The sequence below is a fragment of the Chelonia mydas genome, chromosome 1 (assembly GCF_015237465.2).
Source record: "Chelonia mydas isolate rCheMyd1 chromosome 1, rCheMyd1.pri.v2, whole genome shotgun sequence".
Taxonomy (NCBI): domain Eukaryota; kingdom Metazoa; phylum Chordata; order Testudines; family Cheloniidae; genus Chelonia; species Chelonia mydas.
The window spans coordinates 345,642,078-345,665,491 of NC_057849.1; the positions used below are offsets into that span (position 1 = coordinate 345,642,078).

The 23,414-nt window shown below is 49.2% G+C and overlaps 1 protein-coding gene across 2 annotated transcripts in view; it reads left to right on the forward strand.

Moving 5' to 3' along the window:
- Window positions 1–23,414, forward strand: part of SND1 (staphylococcal nuclease and tudor domain containing 1) — a 480,324-nt gene that overhangs the window by 63,376 nt on the left and 393,534 nt on the right. For both annotated transcript variants that reach the window (XM_037889493.2, XM_037889494.2), the window contains exon 10: window positions 1,838–1,951. In XM_037889493.2, coding sequence (XP_037745421.1) covers window positions 1,838–1,951 — 114 coding nt within the window. The remainder of the gene's footprint in view (window positions 1–1,837; window positions 1,952–23,414) is intronic.

Here is a 23,414-nt window from a genome sequence, read left to right on the forward strand (position 1 = left end):
TAGATCAGACCTATAGCCCACTCAGCTTGGGGTCCTGCCTGCAATGCTGGCCTCTCCTGATGCTTCAGAGGAAGGTGAAAACACATGTATGTGCCTGGTCTGTTGTGCAATGTTGTGTAGAGAGGGTGGGAACCCTTCCTGACCCCACAGCAATGTTTATGCCCAGAAGCATGAGACTTGATTACTCTCATCTTAGCATGCAGCCTGCTTCGGGGAGGGTTCTGTCAGCAAAACCAAAAAGCCAGGTCCCAGAAGGGGTTGAGACCATTGGTAGTAAAGCTCCCTGGAGGGCTGTTATCTCGGCTGAAGGAAGCCCAGACAATTCTTGGTGTCTGTTTTAATTTTGATTCGTATAATCTTGTTATCCCTTTGACTAAGCACGTTTTGAGAAATTGATGTGCTTGCTGGGGCAAAAGAGCTGCGAGTTATGAAAGTCTGTTCCTTTTTATTTCTCTCCCATTCCCCATGTATACGTGGTGGAAGTGGCAAGGCTTTGGAGACCTCCAGATTCTGGATGAGAAGGCTTGCAAATGTCTGCTCGCACACTTGCCCAAGGCACCTGGATTTCTTTAATTGATAAATAAAATCTTAATTTTTATCAAGATGTGGGGGTGGCTGGGTAGATTTTTATGCTGGAACTTCGTAAATATTTGTGCCAGTTCTGCAAATCCCATCTAGACATGCCTTAGCCTTGATGAAAATCACCTGAATTTTGCTGCAGTTCGGATCAGGTCAGATCTGTAATGTTGCATATGATAAAAATAGCTAAAAAAGTTAAAATAAAAAGCCCTGCAGCATGCATGTCTCACTCTGGGCTGCTGGAATCCTGCCCCGCTTTGCCACCAGTCTTCCTAGTGTTCGGCTTGTTAGTTTGCTTTGGTCATCCCTGGAAGCCCCAGCCCAGATGAGAGCCCCAATGTGTTAACCACTGTATGAGTACGTAAGAGACAGTCCTTGCCTCACTCTGGCTGTGTTCCGCGCCCCCACCGCTCCACAAGTAAGCTCATCTCAAATACTGGTGTCCTCATGAGCTCTGTCTGTATTGATCTCATGGTACCTCAGGGCTTCGTTTCAGATGCCAGATCCTGTTGTGCTAGGCACTGTACATGCAGAGAGAGGAGTAGCACAGGGTCCTGTAGGATCTTGGCTGCCGGCTTGGATTTGCTGTGTCGTATTGCCTGCTGCGAGAGACTCAAAGGTTGCCAGTGCCCGATGCTCTCCCAGTAGATTGGAGCAAAGTGTTCTTCCTCCCGATTGCCTTGCAGTGGGTGAGAAGTCTGGTGTCCGGCATTAATAGGAGAAGGGGCCAGTCCCCGAGGTGGCAGAGGTTTATACAGGGTCTTGGCCAACCCTGGCATTGTCATGCTTTTAAAGTGCCAGGGCTGTCTGCGTATGCTAGACCCACGGGCTGGCTGAGTTCCAGTCCTGTAGAACCAATAGCACAGCCAAATCCTCAGGGCTCTCAGGTAGGAACACTGAACAGCAGGGCCACCTACTACTTCCTTTGTAACTCACCATCATGTTCCCTATGGCAATGAGAGTTTAGTGGAGCTTCTCAAAGCCTTTGGGGACTGTATAATGCCCAGTGTCACCCTCACCAGGCTTAGTGGCTGGACTGTGTTGCTGAGCACCTATAGGCTGAAGTGCCTGGGTTGAGGAAGGCCAGCGCTGGTTTTGGCGATGCTGGTGAGCTGGGTGCCTGGTAGGTTCACATGCGTGCTGGGACCAGCAGGCTGCTGGCCTTGCACCTGGGGGTTGGATGCAGCTGCGATGGATGTTGGACTCTTTGCTTGGGCTCAACCAATATTCACCCCTGTATCTTCCTCCTCATCTCTAGGTGATGCAAGTGCTAAACGCAGATGCCATTGTGGTTAAGCTGAACTCTGGAGACTACAAAACCATACATCTGTCCAGTATCCGGCCACCTAGACTGGAAGGAGAAGGCACCCAGGTGAGGTTCCTTTGGTCCTGTGCCCTGTTTGCAGGCGAGGTAACTTATTAGTTTAAAATAGGACTGAGGCTTGGGGAGGGGATGAATCGCTGAACAGCAGGATGGCTTCTGAGTTGGCCCATGACCCAGGGCAAAGACTCTGGCAGCTCCTGGCACATCCATTCTGAGAGGGTGTTGCTGTTCTGACTGCTAGTGTCGTGTGTGTGTGTGTGGGGGTAGATGCTGTACAGAAGATGTGACTCTTACCTAAAGCAGGTAGTCTCCTGAGCACCTGATGCAGAATCCCCACAGGAAGGGGTTCCAGCATGCGATATCCACTTGCTCTGGGGCAAGGTTTTCCATCACATTCAGTGTAAGCCTCCCTTTGCTCAGCTTCGTCCTCTTTCTCATGGAGAAGGGTCTCTGCCTAGAGGGTAAAGCAAGAGGCTTGGGAGTCAAGTGGGGCCTCCAATCCCAGCCCTGTTGCTTTCTGCATGACCTTGGGTGAGTCAATTGCCCCTTGCTGCCTGTGTCCGTCGTCCCCCCCGCACACCTCTACAGGGGATCTGCCTACCTCACAGGGAGTCAGTTTGGTTTGTGAAGTGCTTTGAGACTCTGGGATGGTAGATGCTACAGAATTGCCAAGTGTTATTTGAATGGTGTGAAAGGACTAGCCCAGGGTATGGTGACTATTAACAGGAAGCAGCCTGGAGTTCTCCTCGTGTTGAGAGAAACATATCCCTGGTGGTGTTATAAGCAGGTGTGTGCACAGTTCCAGTGGACCCTGCTGTTCCAAAGTTCCTAGCTCCTTGCATGGCTTGTTTGTTAGGGGTTCTATGCAAGCGATGGGTGCATCCAGAGAATCCCAGTCAGTTCAGTGACCAGTTCTTATTCCACTGCTGTTTCCAATATTTCTTCATTGAAAGATGAAAATTCCACGAAAGATTGCAGAGTGGGAACTGAGTGAGAACATGTTAAATCCTCCTGGTTTTTCCTCCTTCCTTCCTCTTGCTCAGCAGGGTGCCTGTCCTCAGGGCTATGGAAACAGTTTCTTCAACTGGGAGGGAGGTGGGGATGAGATTATTGCTTAACTGGGGGCAAAATGATCATGTCTCAAGAACAGCTGGTTGAAGCTGAACCTGAGCAAAACAGAAGTGATGCTGGGGGGTGGAGGAAAGTTTTGAGGCATTGGCCATGGTGCAGTCTCCTTTGAAGGGTCACACCCCCACTTGCTCAATTAAGTCTGTAGTCTAGGAGTTCTTTTGGATTCCTTGCTGATGCTGAGTTCTCACATCACAGCAGCTGTGAGTGATGCTTTCTATCCTCTCTGGTTGGCTGGGAGTCCCCCATCCCATCCTGGCAGGTGAAAACCTGGCTCAGTTGTTCATGCCTGTCACACTTCAGCTGGACTACAGCAAGGCATGAAACCTTCCACACTTAGGAAACTCCAACTAGTAGTAACTCAGCGACGTATGCTACTACAAATGTATCACACCTGTCCTGTGCGCTCTCCACTGGCTTCTCCCTGAACTTCAAATCAAGTGCAAGGTCTTGGTCGTTACCTTCAAAATGCTCCATGGTCTGAGCCCAGGATACTGAAGAAGAGGTTGACTGTGGTTCTTTGGCCCAGTGGAATGCCCTGCAATACGAGTGAAGCTCGTCTGTGTGGGAGACAGAACCTTCCCTGGCGTGGTCTGAGACTGAAAGGAAATTCCCCAGGAGCTAAGGACCATCACAAACTTCACTACCTTCCAATCCAAGGGCAAGGCCCATTTCTTTGACTTGCCTTCTCTGATACAAACACAGCAACAGGTGCGCTCGAATCAAAAACCAAAACAAACTACCAAAGCGCGCACACCACTGCACATGCTTCTGCCCTTGGGGAGAGGATTAGAGAACGAACCCCGCGTGACAGATGTGTAGCGGTGTGGCTTAATACACCAGTGGAAGGAGCTCAGATACTAGTGATGAGAGCAGTATAAAACAGATACCAATGTGAATAGGACAAATGTCCCCACTGAGACAATCCCATTTCAGTGCAATTCTAGTTATGCCTTCCTGTGCAGCCTCTCCTCTGCTTTAGTATGTGTTCTTTGTGATCTTCTCTCCAGTAAAAGGGTTACAGCACCCACAGCCATACTTAGATTTGATTTTAGCACTGCAGAAGGTTGCTGTGAAGTGCCACAGAGATGGAGCTCTGTGTAAGCATTACGCTTAAGAGCAGTGCTGTAGCCAGGGCTGGCAAAGTGCTCATTATCAATGCCTGAAAACGAGGTTTTGGAACTCTCCACGATACCCCTTGGGCTGGAGCATCTCTTATTGTTCCCAGCCCAATGGTTTTGAGAATTCCAAGAGGGCCCCGGTTTAGTGACAGGCTTTTTGAGACCTTGGGCAGATTTCAAACTCTCTTGTTCTCTGATTGAATGTCTTAAAACATCAGACTCATGTGGACTCGTTAATCAGAGCAAGGTGTCGACCTCTGATTTCCCAAAGACCTCAGCATCAGGATTTTTACATGTTACACTGTGCACACCCAGTCCAGTTTCCACTCATTTTAACCTATCTCCATTTGAGGTCTCTTGTAAGTAAGCATGAACTGTATCTACAACACTGTGCACTGAACCGTAGCACTTTAATATTAATGTGAAGGCACTGAAATTCACACAAACAGCTGTGCGTTCCTCAGAGCTTCCTGCTTAACCCATGCTGTTTCAAGGCACTGGAGTTGGTTCTGATCCTGCCTCTGGCGCAGAATGACTCTGTTCCCTGTCTGTAAAATGTTAGGGCTGTGGTGGTGGGGGCCCTAGATTCTGCCCTGTTTCCCCCTTGTTGCATCTTATCTGCAATTGGCCTGTAAGTTCCTGGGAGCAAGGGTCATGTCTTTTATATTATAGTAGCTCCCAAGGGCCTCACAGTAAACTCTAAATTCCAAATGCATTTAGTGCTTGTAGCTGAATTTGGTCACCTATTCACATGGCTGTTCTGATTCTCTAGCGACGAGCCCACAAGGAATTTTTCATGGGAGTTTATTCCATAGTATAATGCTGCATTAAGGTTAAGACGCAGCATGCTTGAAAGTTAAGATTTTGTTTTCCTGTAGCAGCCTCTGCTCTGCCTACGCTGACTGATCTGTGAGGTGTGAAGTCACTGTTGTGTGGTGCAATTAGGGGAGCCCTACCTGGCCTCCTTACCCACACACACACAAAGGCAAACAAGCAACAACATCCAAAATCCTACATGTGTTTAGCGGGTGGAGTTGGGGTTGCTGTGGGAACCAGCACTTGGAAATTCCTGACTTCTGTAATGTTGCATTAATTTGTATGCATGGAATCATGAATAACTTCCAAGATTAGATGGTCCCTCCTGCTGTTTCCTTTGCGCCCTGGTGAATTGAGCATCCCATTTACATTGCAGGAGGGAAATGTGGCCAGGTTAGAGGGCTTGGAGTGCTAGGAGCTGACTGGCGGGGGGAGCTCACTTTTCATCGATCACGCAGCCAGTAGGGACCATTTTGGCCAGCGTGTCTGACCTGCTGTGTGACATGGGCCAGTGAACTTCCTCACGATAATTCCTAGAGCAGTTCTTTCAGAAGCTTCCAACCTTGATTTAAAAATGGTCAGTGATGGAGAATTCACCATTACCCTTGATGTTGGCCTTGCCTTGTTGCCCTGTCCCAGGGTAGCACTGGTGACAGGTGGCATCGTGACAGCCCCAGTGCCCTGCAGAACTGTCCTGTGTGGTAGCCCCTGAGATGCTGCCACACAGCCTTGCTAAGCAGCCAGCGCTGGTGCGCTGAGCAGAATGTGTAGTGTCCTTGTTAAGTAGCCTGCTTTCCCCTTGGCTTCCCGGAAGACCAGCAGAACGGTTACATCCTGGCAGCGTTGCCAGCTCTAGGCTTTGCCTGTGTATGAATTTGAAAATTATATTTCCTAACTTAAAGTACCATGTGCGCCAGAGCACAGGGGTTAATGACTTTCCACTCTTCTGGGACACTGTCCTCGCCTCCTTCATCTCTACTTGGTCTGCAGATGATTGAAGTTTACTGCTGAGGTGACCTTCTAAATGTACCCCTTGCAGCCCTGAAATCAAGGTCCATGATCAAATGCAGTATTCTCTCCCTACCATCAGGGCTCAGATTCAGTTGTCCTATCCCTCAGGCAGCATTATGCTGCCACTTCCCTTCAAAGTGCTTGGGTGTGTTTTTTGTTTAGCCACAGAGGCTGGAGTTGCAACCAGCTGTGTGTTTGGGAAATGCAGTGTCCTACACAGTGGCACACGTGTGCTGATCTCTGGAGCACTGGCCTGATACAGGGGTTTGGGGCCAGCAGTACACGCTGTTGTCAGATGGGAGGCTCCATTTGAAACAAGCATGGGCTGACATGATCACAAAGGTTGCATCTATGTGCTGTGTGTATGGTTAAAAACACGCCACAAGAACCGGAAACCGCCTCCTGCTCTCACCCAATGTGCTGGCCCTTTTCTGGCTTCTGACAGCAGTGCGGTAGTGGTCAGTCCCTAACCGTATGACTTCATACATTGTACCACTGCAGAGTAGACCATGGGATTCTGAGATAAGTCCACATAAGCAAACACCTGTTTCAACCTTTGTGCCCTAATGATCACTGCATCCAGGTGTGTAAAACAACCAACGTACCGGGTCTGAATCGCCATCTAGCCAGGACACGGCTGAGTCCCCTACGTGTCCATCCGATTTGCTTTCCCACAATTGACATTCTTTAGCTGCAGCCAAGTAGCCCTTGAACTTCAATCTGTTCCCATCTGCTTGGGCCTACTGCTTCCTTCCTACCTCTGATGCCGGCCTGGACCGCTGAGAGCAGGTAGCCTGTATTTGGTGCTCCTCCTTAGGTCCCTCTGTAAAACTCCCTTCAAGGCCCGCAAGGGCTAACCCATGTCATAAAGGGCTGTTAGCTGCCTCGTCCTCTGGGTCACCAGGTCCATGTCTTTGTTTAGATGGTACGCTGCTCAGGCCGAGGTTCCCAAACTCTTTGCCCCATTTGAATGAAGTATTACTTGCCAGCACCCTAGACAGCATGGAGGGTGCCAGTTTGAAGAGAAAACTGGTGCCCTTGCATGCACTGTGCGTGTGAGGTCACGCTGCACGGAGAGCACCATTTCCTCCACAGTATGACCTTGTATATATGGTTAGGGTGAGATCACACTGGGTGGAGGATGCCATTTCATGGAGCAGAATGGCACCCACCATGCATCCTGGCCTTGGACGCACCATACATGCAAGTTCAAGGGGTGTGGCGCAAACGGACGTGCTCCGCACTTGAGGGATTGCAGCCCACCGTAGGGGAACTGCTGTGTAAGGGCTGGGGTTCAGTCTGTGGTGTGCTGTAGTGAGCAGCGTTTCAGCGTGCTCTGTAAATAGCAGGTTTTCAGGAAACTCCTCTCATTCTTGGTGTAAGCTGCAGGTCACACCTGTTTGCCAGAAGCTGGGAATGGGTGATGGGATGATCACTTGATTGCCTGTTCTGTTCATTCCCTCTGGGGCACCTGGCATTGGCCACTGTTGGCAGACAGGATACTGGGCCAGATGGACCTTTGGTCTGACCTAGTGTGGCCGCTCTTATGTTCTTGTCATCTAGCTCCAGTCGGAAGGCCTAGGGCCATTCATGGCTCAACTGGATTGTTTATTAATAGACTGTAGGCTCTTTGGGGCAGAAACCATTGTTCAGCGTGTGTAGCGCTACCAGGACAGTGGGGCCTCCGTGCAGCCGATGGGTTTGGGGAGCCTCCTGTAGCAGAAGTAAGTGAAATCTATCTAGCCTTTTCAAATCACTGATCCTGAAGCTGTGGCCTCTGAGCTGCAGCTCTGTGCAGGGCAAGCCAGCACATCCAGTTACTGGCTGGGAGCAGGAGGCTAGAATGAGTGAACGCTGGAGCAGCTTGCTCCCTATGCAATGTCACTGGGAGCCTCATGCCTACAGAGATGACTAATTTCCAATAACTCTGAGCCTGGGCTGCAGGGTTCTGACTGTGGTTGCTGCATTTAAAGACATGGCCATTTCAAAGGGGGATTGTTTCCCGGTGGGGGTGTGTGTGTGTGTGTGTGCGGGTTCTGGTTATCACTTCCCTGGATGCTTTCTTGGGGGGGAGGGCTCTGAGATAACTTTGATCCTCCTCTGCCTTGCAGTGCTGGCTCCTACTGGAGCCTACTGGAAACTGACAGTCATAGCAGTTAGAGAGGGGGAAATACCTGTCTGGCCTGTGCATCCATCCCCATGGGCTGGGAAAGTTCTCCACGGTGCCTTCTCCAAGGCTTTGATCTGATTGTTTTAAGAGCCTTGAGCAGTGGGGCTTTAGCGCTTATCCCTGGAGACCCTCCACAGCCTCCTGCATCTTGTTGTAAGGGAAACTTCCTGGGTATTTCATCCTGCAGCTCCTGGTGGTGCTGATTTGGGTGTCTGTTCCGCTCCCACTACAGGGTGGGCTGTTACCACTTTCCTCCCTGCTAAGGTCAGAGCCATGTCTAGCTGAGCTCCCTGTTTCTATTAAATCCCTCCAGCTTTGGTTTTCTCCACTGCTATTCTCTGAACTCCCCTTTGCCTGCCTCTCGCTGGTGTTCCAAAGTGACTGCTGGTTTAGGAGCCAAGTGCCCCTGTGAGAGTCAGTATTCTCCCTGCCCTGTGAGGAGTTTCTGCACATGCAGCTGAAATTGCATGGGCTTCTAGGCCCTATCTCTGTCAGTGTAACCTCTAATTTGCAGCAGCACATCAGGTGACTGCACGGAAAGTGTCGCTCACATCTCTGCTTTGGGTTAGTTCTGCCCCAGCTGCATTAGCTCGCATTTGCACAGGTTGAATCTCATTTATTTCCTACCCATATTTTTTTACGTTTCTGACTTCTCTAGCCTCCGTGGTGCTTGCATGGCTGCCTATTTACCTGTGAATGTAATTAATGGGGTGTTTACCCCCTCCTTCCAGGTCGTTAATGCTAAATAAGGTGGGACCTCAGCCAGGTCCTTGTGGTGCCCCTCTGGCCACCTACACTAATTGGCTGTTGCCCTTTATCATTACATTTTCAGCCCTTTAGTCAGAATGCAGCCCATGTGACCAGCCCTCATAAATGTCATTTTAAGATAATGCTGTAGCAGTTGCTGTGCTAGAATCTAGACATTAAATCCTCCCTGGCGACGGGCACAGTAGAAGAACCTGAATGGAATGGAGTTCAGTAATTCTCTCAAAACAGCATCAGGTTTCTCTTAAGTCTCAGAGGGTGCTCTACACTGGACAGAACACGTGGTCCCTGCCTGCAGGAGTCTGCAACATAAACTGGCAACATGTGGCCCAGATGTGGCTGCTAACCATCTATTCTATGGGGTGACAGCAACTTTCAGTGATGGGGCTAGCGTGTTTTCTGACAGGATGTGAATGCACCTGCCCTGCCATGAGTTTGCCAGGTGAGGTACTCTGGCTTCATTTCAATTTTAAAAAGTTGGTGGGTTGCTCGTGCTTTCAAGGCTGGGGAAGCTTTCAAAGCCACTGACCGTAACTGGCATCCCCAGTATGTATGTGCTGGGGTGGGCTGTTGCAGGCTACACACTTCCTCTGTCTCCCCATCTCCACTTGGCGGTTAGTCTTAGCATCCTGCCCCTGCAGTGATGCAGCCTGCTGACCAGAATGTCCTGTCCCCTCTGAGCAGAGCTTTGGTACCTCTTCCGTATCTCACTTGGCAGCAAATGCAAGACACTCAATTTTGGCTGGCAGGGCCTCACTGCAGAGCAGGTCCTAGAGGCTACTGGCTTGTGTCTTCTGGAGCAGGCTGGAACTACAGGCTGGCTAGCACTCTTGGGCAGTATGTTTCTATTGTGGAAGCTCCTATAATGTGCTAGGTGCTGCCCAGCTATACGAAGATTCTGCTCTGGAGAGCTTGTTTTGTTACTTCCATTGTGGGGACCGATTTCCCAATCTGAATCTGGACCCGATTTACAAACCAGCATATGCAGTCCCCGAACCAAACGGCTTAATCTTAAAGACCAAAATCAGGGGAAGGGTAGGGGATACTAGCTACAAGCAAAAGCGCTCAGGACAGGTGGGAAGGGTCTGGTTAAGGCTAAATTTATTGTGGGTTTTTTTGGGTTGGTTGTTGGTTATTCCAAAGGGCTCATCCTGTCTGGGCCACAGCAGCCCTCTTGCAGTCCCTACTTACTCTTGGCAGCTCCCTTGAGAATGGTCCAGTCTTGGCAATCGGTGAGCTGCTCCCTACCTTCATTCCGTAGCTTGTCATCTGCAGAGTTCAGTGTGTGTTGCTGTGCCCGTGCACACAAGTTCAAAGGCTCCCTGAAGTCTCTGTAGACACGCGCAGAGCTAGTGCCGTCTGGGTGGACGTTGGACTGAGTGCTTCGATGCTTGAAAAGCCGTTTCAGCAAAACGCAGGCACCCTCGCTCGAGGAACCCTTCAGCAGCATCAATTCTAACAGCTTTTCTGGCTTGTTGTTGTTGTTCGAGCTCCATAAAACAGAGTAGGTGGTGAACAGTTAGTAGAGCCGTACTGAGGAGAGAGATCTCCATCCAACAGAATGCAGATTGGTCCCTAGGCACCTGATACAGTAGATGGAAACTGACAAACTGAAAATTCAGTGTAATAAAATCCTACAGCTTTTCATCTTCTGCCTTCATCACCCAGCGCGAAATGAATTCTGAGCGCGGGAGCTGATAGCATTTAATATCTCTATTGCCTGTCTGTCGAGGAACATAATGTATTCAGATGAAAGTGCACCCTCCCCACTGCCCATATGCTGGGTCCACAGGTGCAGCTCTGATGCCACAGCGCGCAGTGACAGAGTGACAAGCCCTGGTAGGGCAGCTGTCTCCCTTGTGAGAGGAGCTCTCCTCTGAGGCAAGTGTCGTGCATAACTCACCACCCCACTCCTCATTTTCACATCCCGCCTGATCATGGGCTTGGAGAGTCCTCTAGCAAGAGTGCGTCCATGATCCAGTAGCTGCAGGCTGTCTAGCAGCATCACCGGGTATAGGATCGTGGCCTCTAGATGTTGACCTCTTGTGCCCCACTTTGCATATGTGTGGTGATGGTTGCTAGTATATTTTTCCTCTTGGCAACCAGGGAAGAATCTGACATCTTGGGGTTGATGCCACTTCACTAGCTACAGTATAAGTATTACGATGTATGATTGTAGGGTCTCTCCCAGCAGTTTGCTCTTACAAATATCTAGAGGTGAGATAATACCAGGAATGCTCTGTTTGCTATATGTGTGCGCCTGCTATACTGATAAACCCCAGATAGCCTCCCCATATGACCACCAGCTTTCTCAAAAAGCCCTGGGTTCAGGGCAGACCTGGGTGGCGAACCAATAAAAGCCCTGATGGATGAAGCCTGGGAGGGACTATATAACAGCACCCCCTTTCCTTTAATTTGAAAGAGGCTCACGCCTCTGCTACAATGGTATCACTTGGGGGTGGAAAGTCCCAAAGCATTTAGGGGTTTATAGGTTAAAATTGACACATCAGACCCTACCTGGGAACAGCCAGGCAGTCAGGTCCGCTCAGAGCCACCTGTTTTAAGCCTTTTGTCTGTGGAAGCGTGGGACCAGTGGACCCATTCATGCATTGAAAAAGTAGTGAGCTGACCTTTGTGCATCAGTTGGAAAGTGTAGGGATCTCCCCTATCCTCGAACATAAGGGGAGCTTGTACCTATGTCGGTGGAGCCATAGTATGGCCAGGATTTTAGCAGCCCGAGGGGCGTGTGAACCTGTAATTCTCCATGGGTGGTGATGCAGGCCAGAGCGGTCTTTATGCTACACCCTGTTTCCTTCCTCCCACCGGTGGTGAACTGAGCCCTAAATTTGCCATGCATGAGGCAGAGCCTTAGGGTTTGGACACTGACTTTCGATTCGGTCCTAGGCTGTGGCTCAAGGAGTTGTTTAAAGTGGACGCAAGTGAGCGCTTAATGCTGCATAATGAGATCGCTGGATCTAGTTAATAGACATGGTGGTGGGAGGTGGAAGCTCCAGAAGAGCTCTCTGTAAGCGGCTATTCTGGGACGATGTGTATTGTCCCACTGACTTCATTTTCTTCCCCTTGACCTCGCAAAGTATCGGGGGGCAGGGGGCTGGGGAATAGATTTGTTAGTCATGCTGCATAAAATAATTTTGATGTAACCGTGCCTGCACGTGCTTCCAGCCTGGGGAGCTGGGATTCCTTTTTTAGGTTTCTTTTAACCAAACCCTGCTTATCTCTGTCATGTTCAGTGGAAACTTGATTTTAATTCAACTTTTTTATCAGATCCTCATTCCCTTGGACAGCTAAATTATAGCATCTCGTTAACAGTTTTATGTTCTAGAAAGCGACATTTGCACAATTGATGCAACAGCAATACAAATCCTGCTCCGATGCCACAATTTATCTAAATTGTTATCTTAATTGGTAATGCTTTGGGGGGAAAAGCCAAACACGTGGGCCCCAGGCGTAAAGAGGAAAAACTGAGGGGAGGGTGGGGGGCATCCACTGCCTTTTTGATCTAAAAGTAGGATATTTTCTTCTCTCGCTAAGGCAGGGAACTTGATCTGGGCAGAGCAGCAGGGGTAAATAACAGTGGATGATTGGCTGGCATGGTGGCAGAGCAGCAGGGGTAAATAACAGTGGATTATTGGCTGGCATGGTGGCTCATCTTTTATATATGATGTGGACTGGCCAGCTCACCTGCCAAGGTCTCTAAAAGATGACTGTTTGAGGTGCTGTGGAGCAGGGGATTGGGGATTCAAGACTCCAAGGTTATTCCTGCCTCTGCCACTGACTTGCTATGTGACCTTGGGCAAGTGTCTTCAATTGTCAGCTTCATCTGCAAAACAAGGATAATATTGAGGCTTGATTGTACATAAACTGAGTGATCAGTGCTAAGGCAATGCCATATCTAGGCAGCTACTTCACAAAACACATCCTTCCACCCGCTAGCTGAGCAGGATATATCCTGCTCCAAGAAGGGATCAAGGAGATCCCAAGGTTGATTGAGGGGCGGCTGCATTAAGCTAATGCCCAGTGAAATTCTGCTAGATTTCCCCATCTCACATGATGCATGGTGGCAGACATGCAGCCCCAAAGGAGCTGGTATTTAGTCCTGACAGGGGTTTTGTCTAATTCCTTCTCTGTCCCATCATTCAGCGTAGAATGACCTTTGTGTCCTGCTTTTGGCTTTTCTCCGCTCCCTACTTTTTGCTGCTTAGCTGCTGAAAGGCAAAGAGTAAAAGGCAGCAGCATTTGGGGGCAAGGTGAGTTTCTCCTGAACAGCACAGGGTGGGTGGGCACTGAAATATTTCACACTCTTCTGCTTGCATGTGGTTTTATCTACTTTATTCGGCTTCCCTGTGGTTCTGCAAAAGAATTAGTTTCTCTGCCATTTTTTATAGTTTCAGCCCATAGTCTCTGCCACACTTGAGCAAATTTTAGAAAGAGTAATATTTTACCCAAACCCCATTAAACTGCGATACTTCCTCTCTGTTCCCTTTGCTGTCACTTGCTGATTATGAAGATATTTATGTGCAGCTAGAAGCTCTTTTTATATATATATATCCCTTATATATGTGCATCTTTCCTGCTGGCTTCCTTCAGCAGTGCCACAATGCAGCATGGACTCCACCCCCATGGTAATACCTGGCAGAGGATCTTTAACGGCAGGGTAGCATTATCCCTGATTGGGATAATGGCGGAAGCAGAAGCACAGGGTGAGCAGGTGACTCGCCTGGGACGCACAATCAGTGGAAGAGCTGTGGCTAGAACCCAGAGTCCTGTTCCATCCACTTGTGCTGAGTTGCTAGTCTACATTGGACCAGAAAGTGTCTGGGCAGTGCTAGCCTGCTGCATCTATCTGCAGTGAATCCGTTGGGAACTCGCATGCCATTTAACACTCATGGTAAAATTAGTTCCCATTTCAAATGCCATGTAACTTCATAGGTTAACATATCTTACCGCTATTGAGGCTGCTTACTAGAGGATTTGAAAAGTTTGGTCACTAACCAGCTGACTGGGATAGCTAACACACCCCCTTCCATCTCTCCTGAAATGTTCAGAGCTTGCAGATTTATCCTCCTCTTAGGTTTAAAAATAGCTATTCAGATAGGCTCAGATCACACCTAGCTTTAACAATTACAAGGCGTTTACCTCAGAAAACAAGCTTCTCTTCCTGTGATATGACAGTTCACAATACTTGTTCCTGCAAATAAGGTCTTGTTAACAGCATCCGAGGATCAATTCTTTAAAACATGCAATCATTAGGCAGCACAGCAGCCACTTGGCAGTGACCTTATTCCATTTAACAAGTGCGGAAGCTTCATGCCTTTTGGTTTCCTAAGCATCTGGGTCACAAGAATCAGTTCAGAACTAGTCCTGGGACAGTGACCATTTAAAATTCTCCCTTTTTCTGGATTTTATTTAACCATCTAAGACGGTTTCCGAAAAAAGGATTGCACTTAATTCTCAGGCCTCTCCCAAATTAACATGAGAATTTCCTGGTTATTTCTAAACAATCTGGTTTGTAGTGCTTTTCCTAAATCTGCCCTGACCCTAACTGGGCTTCTAGTAGCCTGAAACCTTAGTGCAAAGCCAGGTTCTTTCAGAGAAGATTGTTTCCCAGAACAATAAGGGCTTATCACGTTTTGCTCCTGTTCTCTGCAGCCTGTTGGAAAGGCAAGGTTCAAGTATGCTATTCTGAGGTTGTTGACTTGCAAGTTAAGTGGTTGGCTTGCTTTACAAAACCCTCAGGAGTTGTTGAGATGACAGTAAAAGTAATCGTGGCTGAGTCAGATGGCAAGTAGAATCTGGGACTTAAATGTACCAAGTAACTGTTAATGGTTCCTCTAGCCAGTTAGTTTTAGGCCTCTGCCTCCAGTTGGTTGCGAATGGCAGCATTCAGTGTCTCTCCAAGCATCTCTTAGGTGGCGTGAGGTATTCCTAGCCTTAGGGCATGTCTGCATGACAAACTTAAGCCCACCTGTGTTAAGTCTATTTATAGCTACTACAGTGGTTCATGTCCACACTACCCTCCTTCTGTCAGTGTGCATCCTCACCAGGAGCGCTTCCACCAACTTAGGAGGGGCAGTCGGGGGGGGTTTGAGAGCCTGGACTCTCGGCTCCATGCAGTTCCCCACTCCCTGCTGGGAGCCTGTCTGCCCGCCCTGCTCCCCACCAGAAGCATGGCAGCTGCCCAGACTCCTAGGGGCAGTCCGGTGCTTGAGCCATCCCCTCCTTGCCTCTGGCGACAGCCTGAGCTGCGAGCGGCTTGGATAGCCAACAGCCGATGTAAGTAATTTGCAGTGTCTACAGAGACCCTGCGTCGCCCAAATGACACCAACATAAGCCCTACACCTCCCATGGAGGTGGAGTTATGTCAGTGTAGCAGGGCACTGACACTGGCGGAAGCAAGGATGTCGTGTGTACGCTGACGTAATAGGTCGACAGAAGTGCCTTACTTCGACCTAACTCTGTATTGTAGACCAGGCCTTAGTCTTGCCTCCCCTCTCCCGTTAATCTTCACTGAGCCGAAGCTAGGCCTCCCACGATGCTGCTCTGTACTCTCTCCTCCTCGCCTCTCACATCTTCTCATGCACCTTCACTTTGCACGCATCCCAGTAGCCAGCTCCCAGAATGCCTCGCAGTGCCCTTGTATCTCTGTGTGTGGCTGGCTTCTCAAGTTTCTGGCAGCCTGGGAATTCCTTGGAGCTCTCCTCTGAAAAACTTGCAGGCCTGAAAGCTCCGAGGGCTCCTTTGCCTTCCTCTGAGCTTCGTCTTCCCTGGGGGAGTTTGCCCGCTCTGGAGCGCAAACGAGCTGTTGAAGGTCCCCCACCTGGATGTGGCCCCCAGTTCCCCTGCATGTTCTTCTCTCTAGCCACAGCCAGACTATTTACGTTCTCAGTAACAATTCATTGCAGCCAACTGGCTTCCTTTGTCTGTGTCTTAGAGCTTCCCAGCTTGGCTTTGATGCTACATTTTATCTTGAATCCCTTTTACTACCTCTTCCTGTCTCTTTAAAGGGGCAATGGTAGTTTTGTTCACTTTCTTCATATATGAAGTAAATTCCTGTATTGGGTCCAACCCAGGCTATTTGTGGCAGAGCTGTGAGTGTGCTGTTTGAAAGGATGTCATGGCTATGTAAGGAAAGGAAGTGCTTGGATCTGACAGACTGAGGCTCATTACTCTGCCCCCTAGAAATCTAGCCTTTTGAGTTGGACAGTGCTCAAGGCTGAGTTTTTTTAATACTTGTCTACGAAGTGGAGTGCAGAAGGGGGGAAATTATCAGAAGCAGTAATTAAATTAAATTATAAGCCTGTCTCTGGAACTGTGCACTCATTTTCCCCCTTCTGATAGTTTCCAGGGTGCAGTGCTGGTGGATCCTCCTCCACTCTCCTTATTGTGCACATGCATGTAGCTTAGATGCAGAACATCAGTTGACTTGCACCTAGCCCCTCACGCCTTCCCTGCTCGGGATTGTTCCCTACTGTACCTTTGTTCCGCTTGATTTTTAAATGCCTCAGGTGAGGGGGTTTCCCTCGGGACACTGCCACTGGCAAACAAACTCATCAGGAAGGTTATGAGCTTGCATTTTTCGGCAGTTAATTTCTACCATTTGCTTCTGTTTAATTTCTTTGGAGCCACTCTTGGTGTTTACAGCCCTCTCATGGCTAGGGCATTGCACTGGGACTCTGGACGCCTGGGTTGAATTCCTGACTCCCCTGTGTGAGCTTGTGTAGATTGCTGTCCTGTTCCCAATCTGCAACATGGAGATCGTCCCCTGCCTCTCAGGGATGCTGATAAACTCCACTCGAGTGTGAGGTGCTCCAGATAGTACCTAGATAGAAGCCAGTTGTCTTTTTCTCACAGCCTCTTAATGCCTTAGTCAAGCTTTCCTCAAGGCTGTTGGAGTTGAGACAGCTTCTTTGATGAGCCCAGCTTCTTTATCTAAGCCCACAGTAAGGCTCCTGTGTGTGACAGATGCTTGGTTGGTGTCTGTCTCTCTCATGGCAGAGGGGTAGTCTGCGAGGCTGAGGCCCACTTGTCGGAGCAGTGTCTTGTTTCCCTATTTGTTGAGCAGGAGCCGTAGTACAAAAAGCATGCAACTCGGAGAGCAATAAAAGATTAATGAGAAACAAAGCCATGAACTCATCAGTGTCTCATCTCCACTAAATTACAGTTACAAGGATCACAGTAACTCATCCATGTATCATGTAACAGGCTTGGATGTGAGGCACAGCTCAGTCGGCAGAGCATTGCAGTGTGTAATGCAAAGTGCTGATGCATGTGCTCTTAATGCATTCTCCGTATCGGCTGCGGCGAGGAGTGTTTAAGGGGAGCCAGAAGGGGTGATGGCACTAAACAGTGGCCTGATCAATATTTAATAGACACTGGAATAGCTTTCAGGAAGTCAGCATGTGAAGTCAGTATGTTCTTACAACCTGTTTCCCAGACCTTGCGGTAGAATGCTTTTCCTAGTTGTCATAAATATAAAGGGAAGGGTAAACACCTCTAAAATCCCTCCTGGCCAGAGGAAAAACCCTTTCACCTGTAAAGGGTTAAGAAGCTAGGATAACCTCGCTGGCACCTGACCACAATGACCAATGAGGAGACAAGATACTTTCAAAGCTGGAGGGGGGGAGAAACAAAGGCTCTCTGTCTGTGTGATGCATTTGCGGGGAACAGAAAAGGAATGCATCTTAGAACTTAGTAATCTAGCTAGAGATGCGTTAGATTCTGTTTTGTTTAAATGGCTGATAAAATAAGCTGTGCTGAATGGAATGTATATTTCTGTTTTTCTTTTTTTTCTTAAAAATAATTTTAATTGAAGAAAAAAAGTAAAAAGAATCACCTCTGTAAAATCAGGATGGTAAATACCTTACAGGGTAATCAGATTCAAAACATAGAGAATCCCTCTAGGCAAAACCTTAAGTTACAAAACAAAACTAAAAAAGTCAGGAGTTCCATGTAAGCTAGTGGGACTTTCAAGTCCAGCCCCGGCAGACGGTGTAGTCGTTTCTATTATAGAAGTGTCTAGAGACGGAAGTGCAGTTGTGCTAGGTGCTGTATGAATACAGTGAGTGTGTCTGCCCCAAAGACCTTCCGTCTGCTAAGCCTCTAGTGTGGGATGGGGAAGCTGAGATGGGGAGAGACTGGCCCAAGGTGTCACCCAGCAGGTCCGTGGCAGACCTGGGAATGGTCTCCTGAGCCCTCCCCATCGAACCACCTCGCCTCTCCTTCTCCTTTGGCTGCTGGGGTTTCCAGTGTCGCGGTTCAGTGTGTTGTGCCATAGGGCTTCCCTGAGCACTCTTGGGAGGTGATGCTTGACAGCTTAATAGGTAACCCCGGATTGAATACTATTAAAACCTTTTATTACTTAGGAAACTGTTCAGAAGCAAAATTACATAGAAATGTATGTAATTGTGCAATACAGAGCAGTGAGCTGATGGCAGACCAGCTGAAAACTAGAAGTCAGCTGCATGGACCCCATGCTGGCATTACCTTGTATTTTTGCTGTAGCTTTTTTTGATGGAAGAACTTAGCGTGGCTAGGCACTGATCTCTTCAAGTGTCGTATGTCCCAGCTGGGTAGCCAATTCCTTTACTCTCCCTGCAGTGAGTTGCCAGGGGTTTGCATTTTCAGGAGCCCATCTGAGTGCAGCTTTCCTGATCCACACAGGTCTGAGAGTTTGAGATGGGTACTAGAAGTCAGGACTCATGGGTTCGCTCCATGCTTGTGCAACAGGTTTGTGACCTTTGATCGGTTGCTTAATCTCTCTGTGCCTGTGAGTGCCTGAGTTGCCATGGTGGAGAATGGATATTAATACCTGACCAACTGGGGAAGTGCTTTGCTGTTCTTAGATGACAAGTGTTGTAATAAAAGTAGAAGCAGCGATATTTAATTGGGAGCAATTTGTAAAGCACAGGGAGGTCTAATAGTTCACTGAGGTTTACTGAAGAGTGGAGGAATTGCCAGTCTGGCTCAGACAAATGATCCGTCTAGCCCAGTGTCCTGTCTGATCCTGGCCAGCTCAAGATGCTTCTGAGGAAGGTTCAAGGACCTCTGTAGCTGGCAACGATGGTACCCTACCCTGAGGGAAGTGTCTTTTTTAAACCCTGTTTGGTGTTTAGCTTATACATAGAAACACAAGCATTTCTGTCCCTTTGAAAATAATTGTACCTCTCTAGCATGTGTTGTGTGCAGAGGTCCGTTATTCAGAAATTTAAGTTCTTGGTCTGAGCGACACATTGTAGCAGTAAGTCCTGGGTTAAGTTTGAAAAGTGTCGCTGTTACTATTCTGACACTGCCTCGGTAGCAGTTAGTGTTTAGTTGTCTGCTGTTCACAGGAAGTTCCAGTGTATCAAACAGAAATCTTGCTTTGCTTTGCTTTGAATTATAAACTAAGAAGGAAACCTGTTTGCCAAAGAGAAAATGATTAGATTAGATTAGAAAATGATCAGATTAGAAGGAGAACTCCTCATTTTTAGCTGCCGGTTTTGCATGCAAAATCAGTCAAATCCTTTAAGTGACACTGATTACTTCCATTACAACTAGTCGTGATGTTACAGCGAACTACCTTAAAATTGGGGAATAAATGGCCTGAGCAGATGAAATCTTGGAGAAATGGTCAATTTAAAGTTTAACATTTTGACAATGAATCTGTGATCACTGGAGATTATTAATCTCATTGCTGGGGTTTTTCTTTTTTCCCCTCTGTGTGGACTAGTCAGTTTCACTTTTCAGTTCATCTGCAATTTTTGGGTTGCAAATGCAGCACAGAAATGAGTTCACAAAGATAAAAGTAATAGGTTTTACAGAACACCCTTTAGCTGAACTTTGGGGTGGAATCCAGCTGACCTTTTCTTTAAAAGAAAGGATCCTGTGTTAGCACAAACTTACTACAAACACAAGACGTACAGAAACTGTGCTCCTTTGTACAGACCAGTCTGGCCCCTGGTGGCCCCTGTTTTTTGTGTGTGCTGTCAAATGATCTTTTGCCAAATGTTACTCTAGTTTTAGTCTCTCTAACAGGATTCCCCCACAGTCCAGCAGGAAAGCCTGGCTGGAGTGACTTGGTATTGGAGGGCATGCAAGGTTTTCATACAGATTTTAATTGGTGGTGAATGGCCCTGGGCTGCCAGAGTTGAAGAATCCATCTGTGTGAGCTCCCTCCATGCTATCCCCTGCCAATATGCTTCAGTCCTGAATGCAGGGGAGCCATCTTGGGGTGAAAGGGGAGTTCAGCGTCTCTGGCTCACTTGTTCTTTTATGTCTCAGTGGAAACTGTCAGGGAAGGAGATAATCAGCGCTGAATGTGATACAGGTGCCTGTCCGCTGGGAATAGAACGGAGACCTCATGACTATTCTCTCTCAGGCTGTTATCAGCTGGTCATGATGACTTGGAGGTGATACCGGCTCTGGATTAGAACCAGTGACCTAGAGGTGTGAGGCTCAGTATCCCATCACCAGCAGTCTTTCCCCAGGTTGCTTATTAAAAAGTACTTCCCAACTTTGCTATGGCGGCTTCTGAGCAAAAACAGGTTTACAGTGTAAATGCTGCTTATAATGAGAACTGTACTGAAAGCGAAACCAGAACTGGAATATTTCTTTTCTGTTGGTTCAAAGTATAAAACCGTCTGTCACGGAGTGTGGGGGAGTCCGGGCCCTGCACCCCTCTTCCTGGGATTCGCCATGACTCTCAGCCAGCCAGTAAAACAGAAGGTTTATTGGACAACAGGAACACAGTCTAAAACAGTGCTTGTGGGTACAGCCAGGGTCCCTCAGTCAAGTCCTTCTGGGGGGGCAGGGAGCTTAGACCCCAGCCTTGGGGTTCCCTGCTTTCCACACCCAGCCCAAAACTGAAGGTCTCCCATCCCCAGTGAAACTCCCCTGCCCCATTCCCAGGTCAACACTCCCTTCTCCCTGCTGCATCACATCTCTCCCCCCTTCGAGACTGAACTGAGCGGGGTCACTCTAACCAGTGACCTGGGGAAGTTCAGGGCCCCCTCTCCGGGACAGCACATCTGCTATCATGTTGGCACTTCCCTTCACATGGACCATGTCCATGTCATAATCCTGCAGGAGCTATCTATTAAGGCCCCGGTACATGGTAAAGTGTACATGGTAAAGTGTTGCCCGAAGAGAGATGGCTCTAGTTTCTTAAGGGCCCACACCGTGGCCAGGCATTCCTTCTCGATGGCTGTGTAGTGTCGCTCCTGGAGTAGCAACTTCTTGCTCAGGTACACGATGGGGTGTGTCTCCCCCTTTTCATCCTCCTGCATTAACACCGCCCCCAGTCCCGTGTCTGAGGCGTCGGTGAACACCATAAAGGGCTTGTCAAAGTCTTGGTTTGCCAGAACTGGGCCGCTGCCCAGAGCCTCCTTCAGCGCCCGGAAAGCCTCCTGGCACTGCTCGGTCCAGACCACCTTGTCTGGCTTCCCCTTCTTGCATAGCTCGGTGTTGGGGGGTGGCGATGGCGTTAAAGCGGGGCACAAACCTTAGATAGTATCCTGCCAACCCAGTAAAGGCTTGGACCTGCTTTTTGGTATGGGGAGCGGGCCAGTCTCTGATCACCTCCACCTTAGCTGGTTCCGGCTTTAGGCGGCTGCTCCCCACCCAATGGCCCAGGTAAGACGCTTCAGCCATCCCCACCTTGCACTTCTCCGCTTTTACAGTCAGCCCAGCCCCCTGGAGTCAGTCCAGCACTTGTCTAACTTGGGACATGATCCTCCCAAGTCTGGCTAAAGACACAGATGTCATCAATATACGCCACAGCAAAACTCTCCATCCCCCTCAGTAGCTGATCCACGAGGAGCTGGAAGGTGACCGGCTCTCCCTTGAGGCCGAAAGGCAGGGTCAGGAACTCATAGAGCCCCAGAGGGGTGATAAAGGCTGATATCAGCTTGGCATCTGCATCCAGCGGCACTTGCCAGAAGCCCTTTGTAAGGTATTGAGCTCCTCCCAATTTGTCTGGGAGCTCGTCAGGCCTGGGCCTCAGATACAGTGATGGCATTGAGCTTCCGATAGTCCACACAGAACCGGACCGACCCGTCCTTTTTGGGGACCAGCACCACCGGCGACGCCTAAGGGCTGGCAGATGGCTGGATCACCCCCAAAGCCAGCATGTCCCTGACCTCTTTTCCAAGGTCCTGAGCAATTTTCCCTGTGACTCGGAATGGGGAGCATCTTATCGGCGGGTGCGGTCCTGTCTGCACCCGATGGACAGTCAGATTAGTGAGTCCAGGCTGGCTGGAAAACAGCTGTCAGTACGGATGCAGCACCCCCCTGACCTCAGCTTGCTGGGCAGGGGTTAGCTGATCTGAGAGGGGAATTGTTTCCAGGGGGGAACCAGCTCTGTTTCCAGGGAATAGATCTACTAAAGGGTCATCTCCCTGCTCCTCCCAATGTCCACACATGGCCAACACCACATTTCCCCTGGCATAATATGGCTTCAACATATTCAGATGGTACACCCGGCGGTGGTGCGCTGGGTTAGACAGTTCCACCACATAGTTTATCTCATTTAGCTGCTTGACAACCTTGAAAGAGCCTTCCCAGGTGGACTGTAGTTTTTTTCTCACGGGGATGAGAACCATCACCTGATCCCCGGTGGCGTAGGCGCGGGCCCGCGCCATGTGGTCATACCAGACCTTCTGCTTCTTCTGGGCTCTGGCCAGATTCTCCCTGGCCAGGCCCATGAGTTCAGCCAGTCTCTCTCGGAAGATCAGGACATACTCCACCACTGACTCTCCATCGGGAGTGGCCTTCCCCTCTCATTTGTCTCTCATCAGGTCCAGGGGGTCCCTCACCCTCCTTCCATATAACAGTTCGAAAGGCAAAAATCCGGTAGACTCCTGGGGTACCTCCCTGTACGCGAACAGCAGGTGAGGTAAGTACTTGTCCCAATCCTGCGGGTGCTGGTTCATAAAGGTTTTCAGCATCATCTTTAGCGTCCCATTGAACCTCTCCACCAGCCCATTGGACTGGGGGTGATAAGCTGAGGCCCAGTCGTGCCGGACCCCACATTTCTCCCACAAGCACCGGAGTAGGGCCGACGTGAAGTTGGAGCCTTGGTCTGTCAAGACTTCCTTGGGGAACCCCACTCGGCTGAAAATGGTCAGGAGCGCATCTGCCACGGTGTCTGCTTCAATGGAAGCTAAGGGCACTGCCTTGGGGTAGCGGGTGGCAAAATCTACCACCCCCAGAACGTATTTCTTCCCCGACCGGGTCGTCTTGCTGAGAGGCCCCACGATGTCCATGGCCACCTTCTGGAAAGGCTCCTCTATGATGGGCAAAGGTCTCAAAGCCGCTTTCCCCTTGTCCCGGGCCTTCCCCACCCTCTGACAGGGGTCGCAGGATCGGCAATACTGCCGGACCGTGGTAAAGACCCCGGGCCAGTAAAAGTTCTGTAGCAACCTCTGCCGGGTGCGCCGGATTCCCTGGTGCCCTGCGAGGGGGATGTCATGGGCCAGGTACAGGAGCTTGTGGTGATACTTCT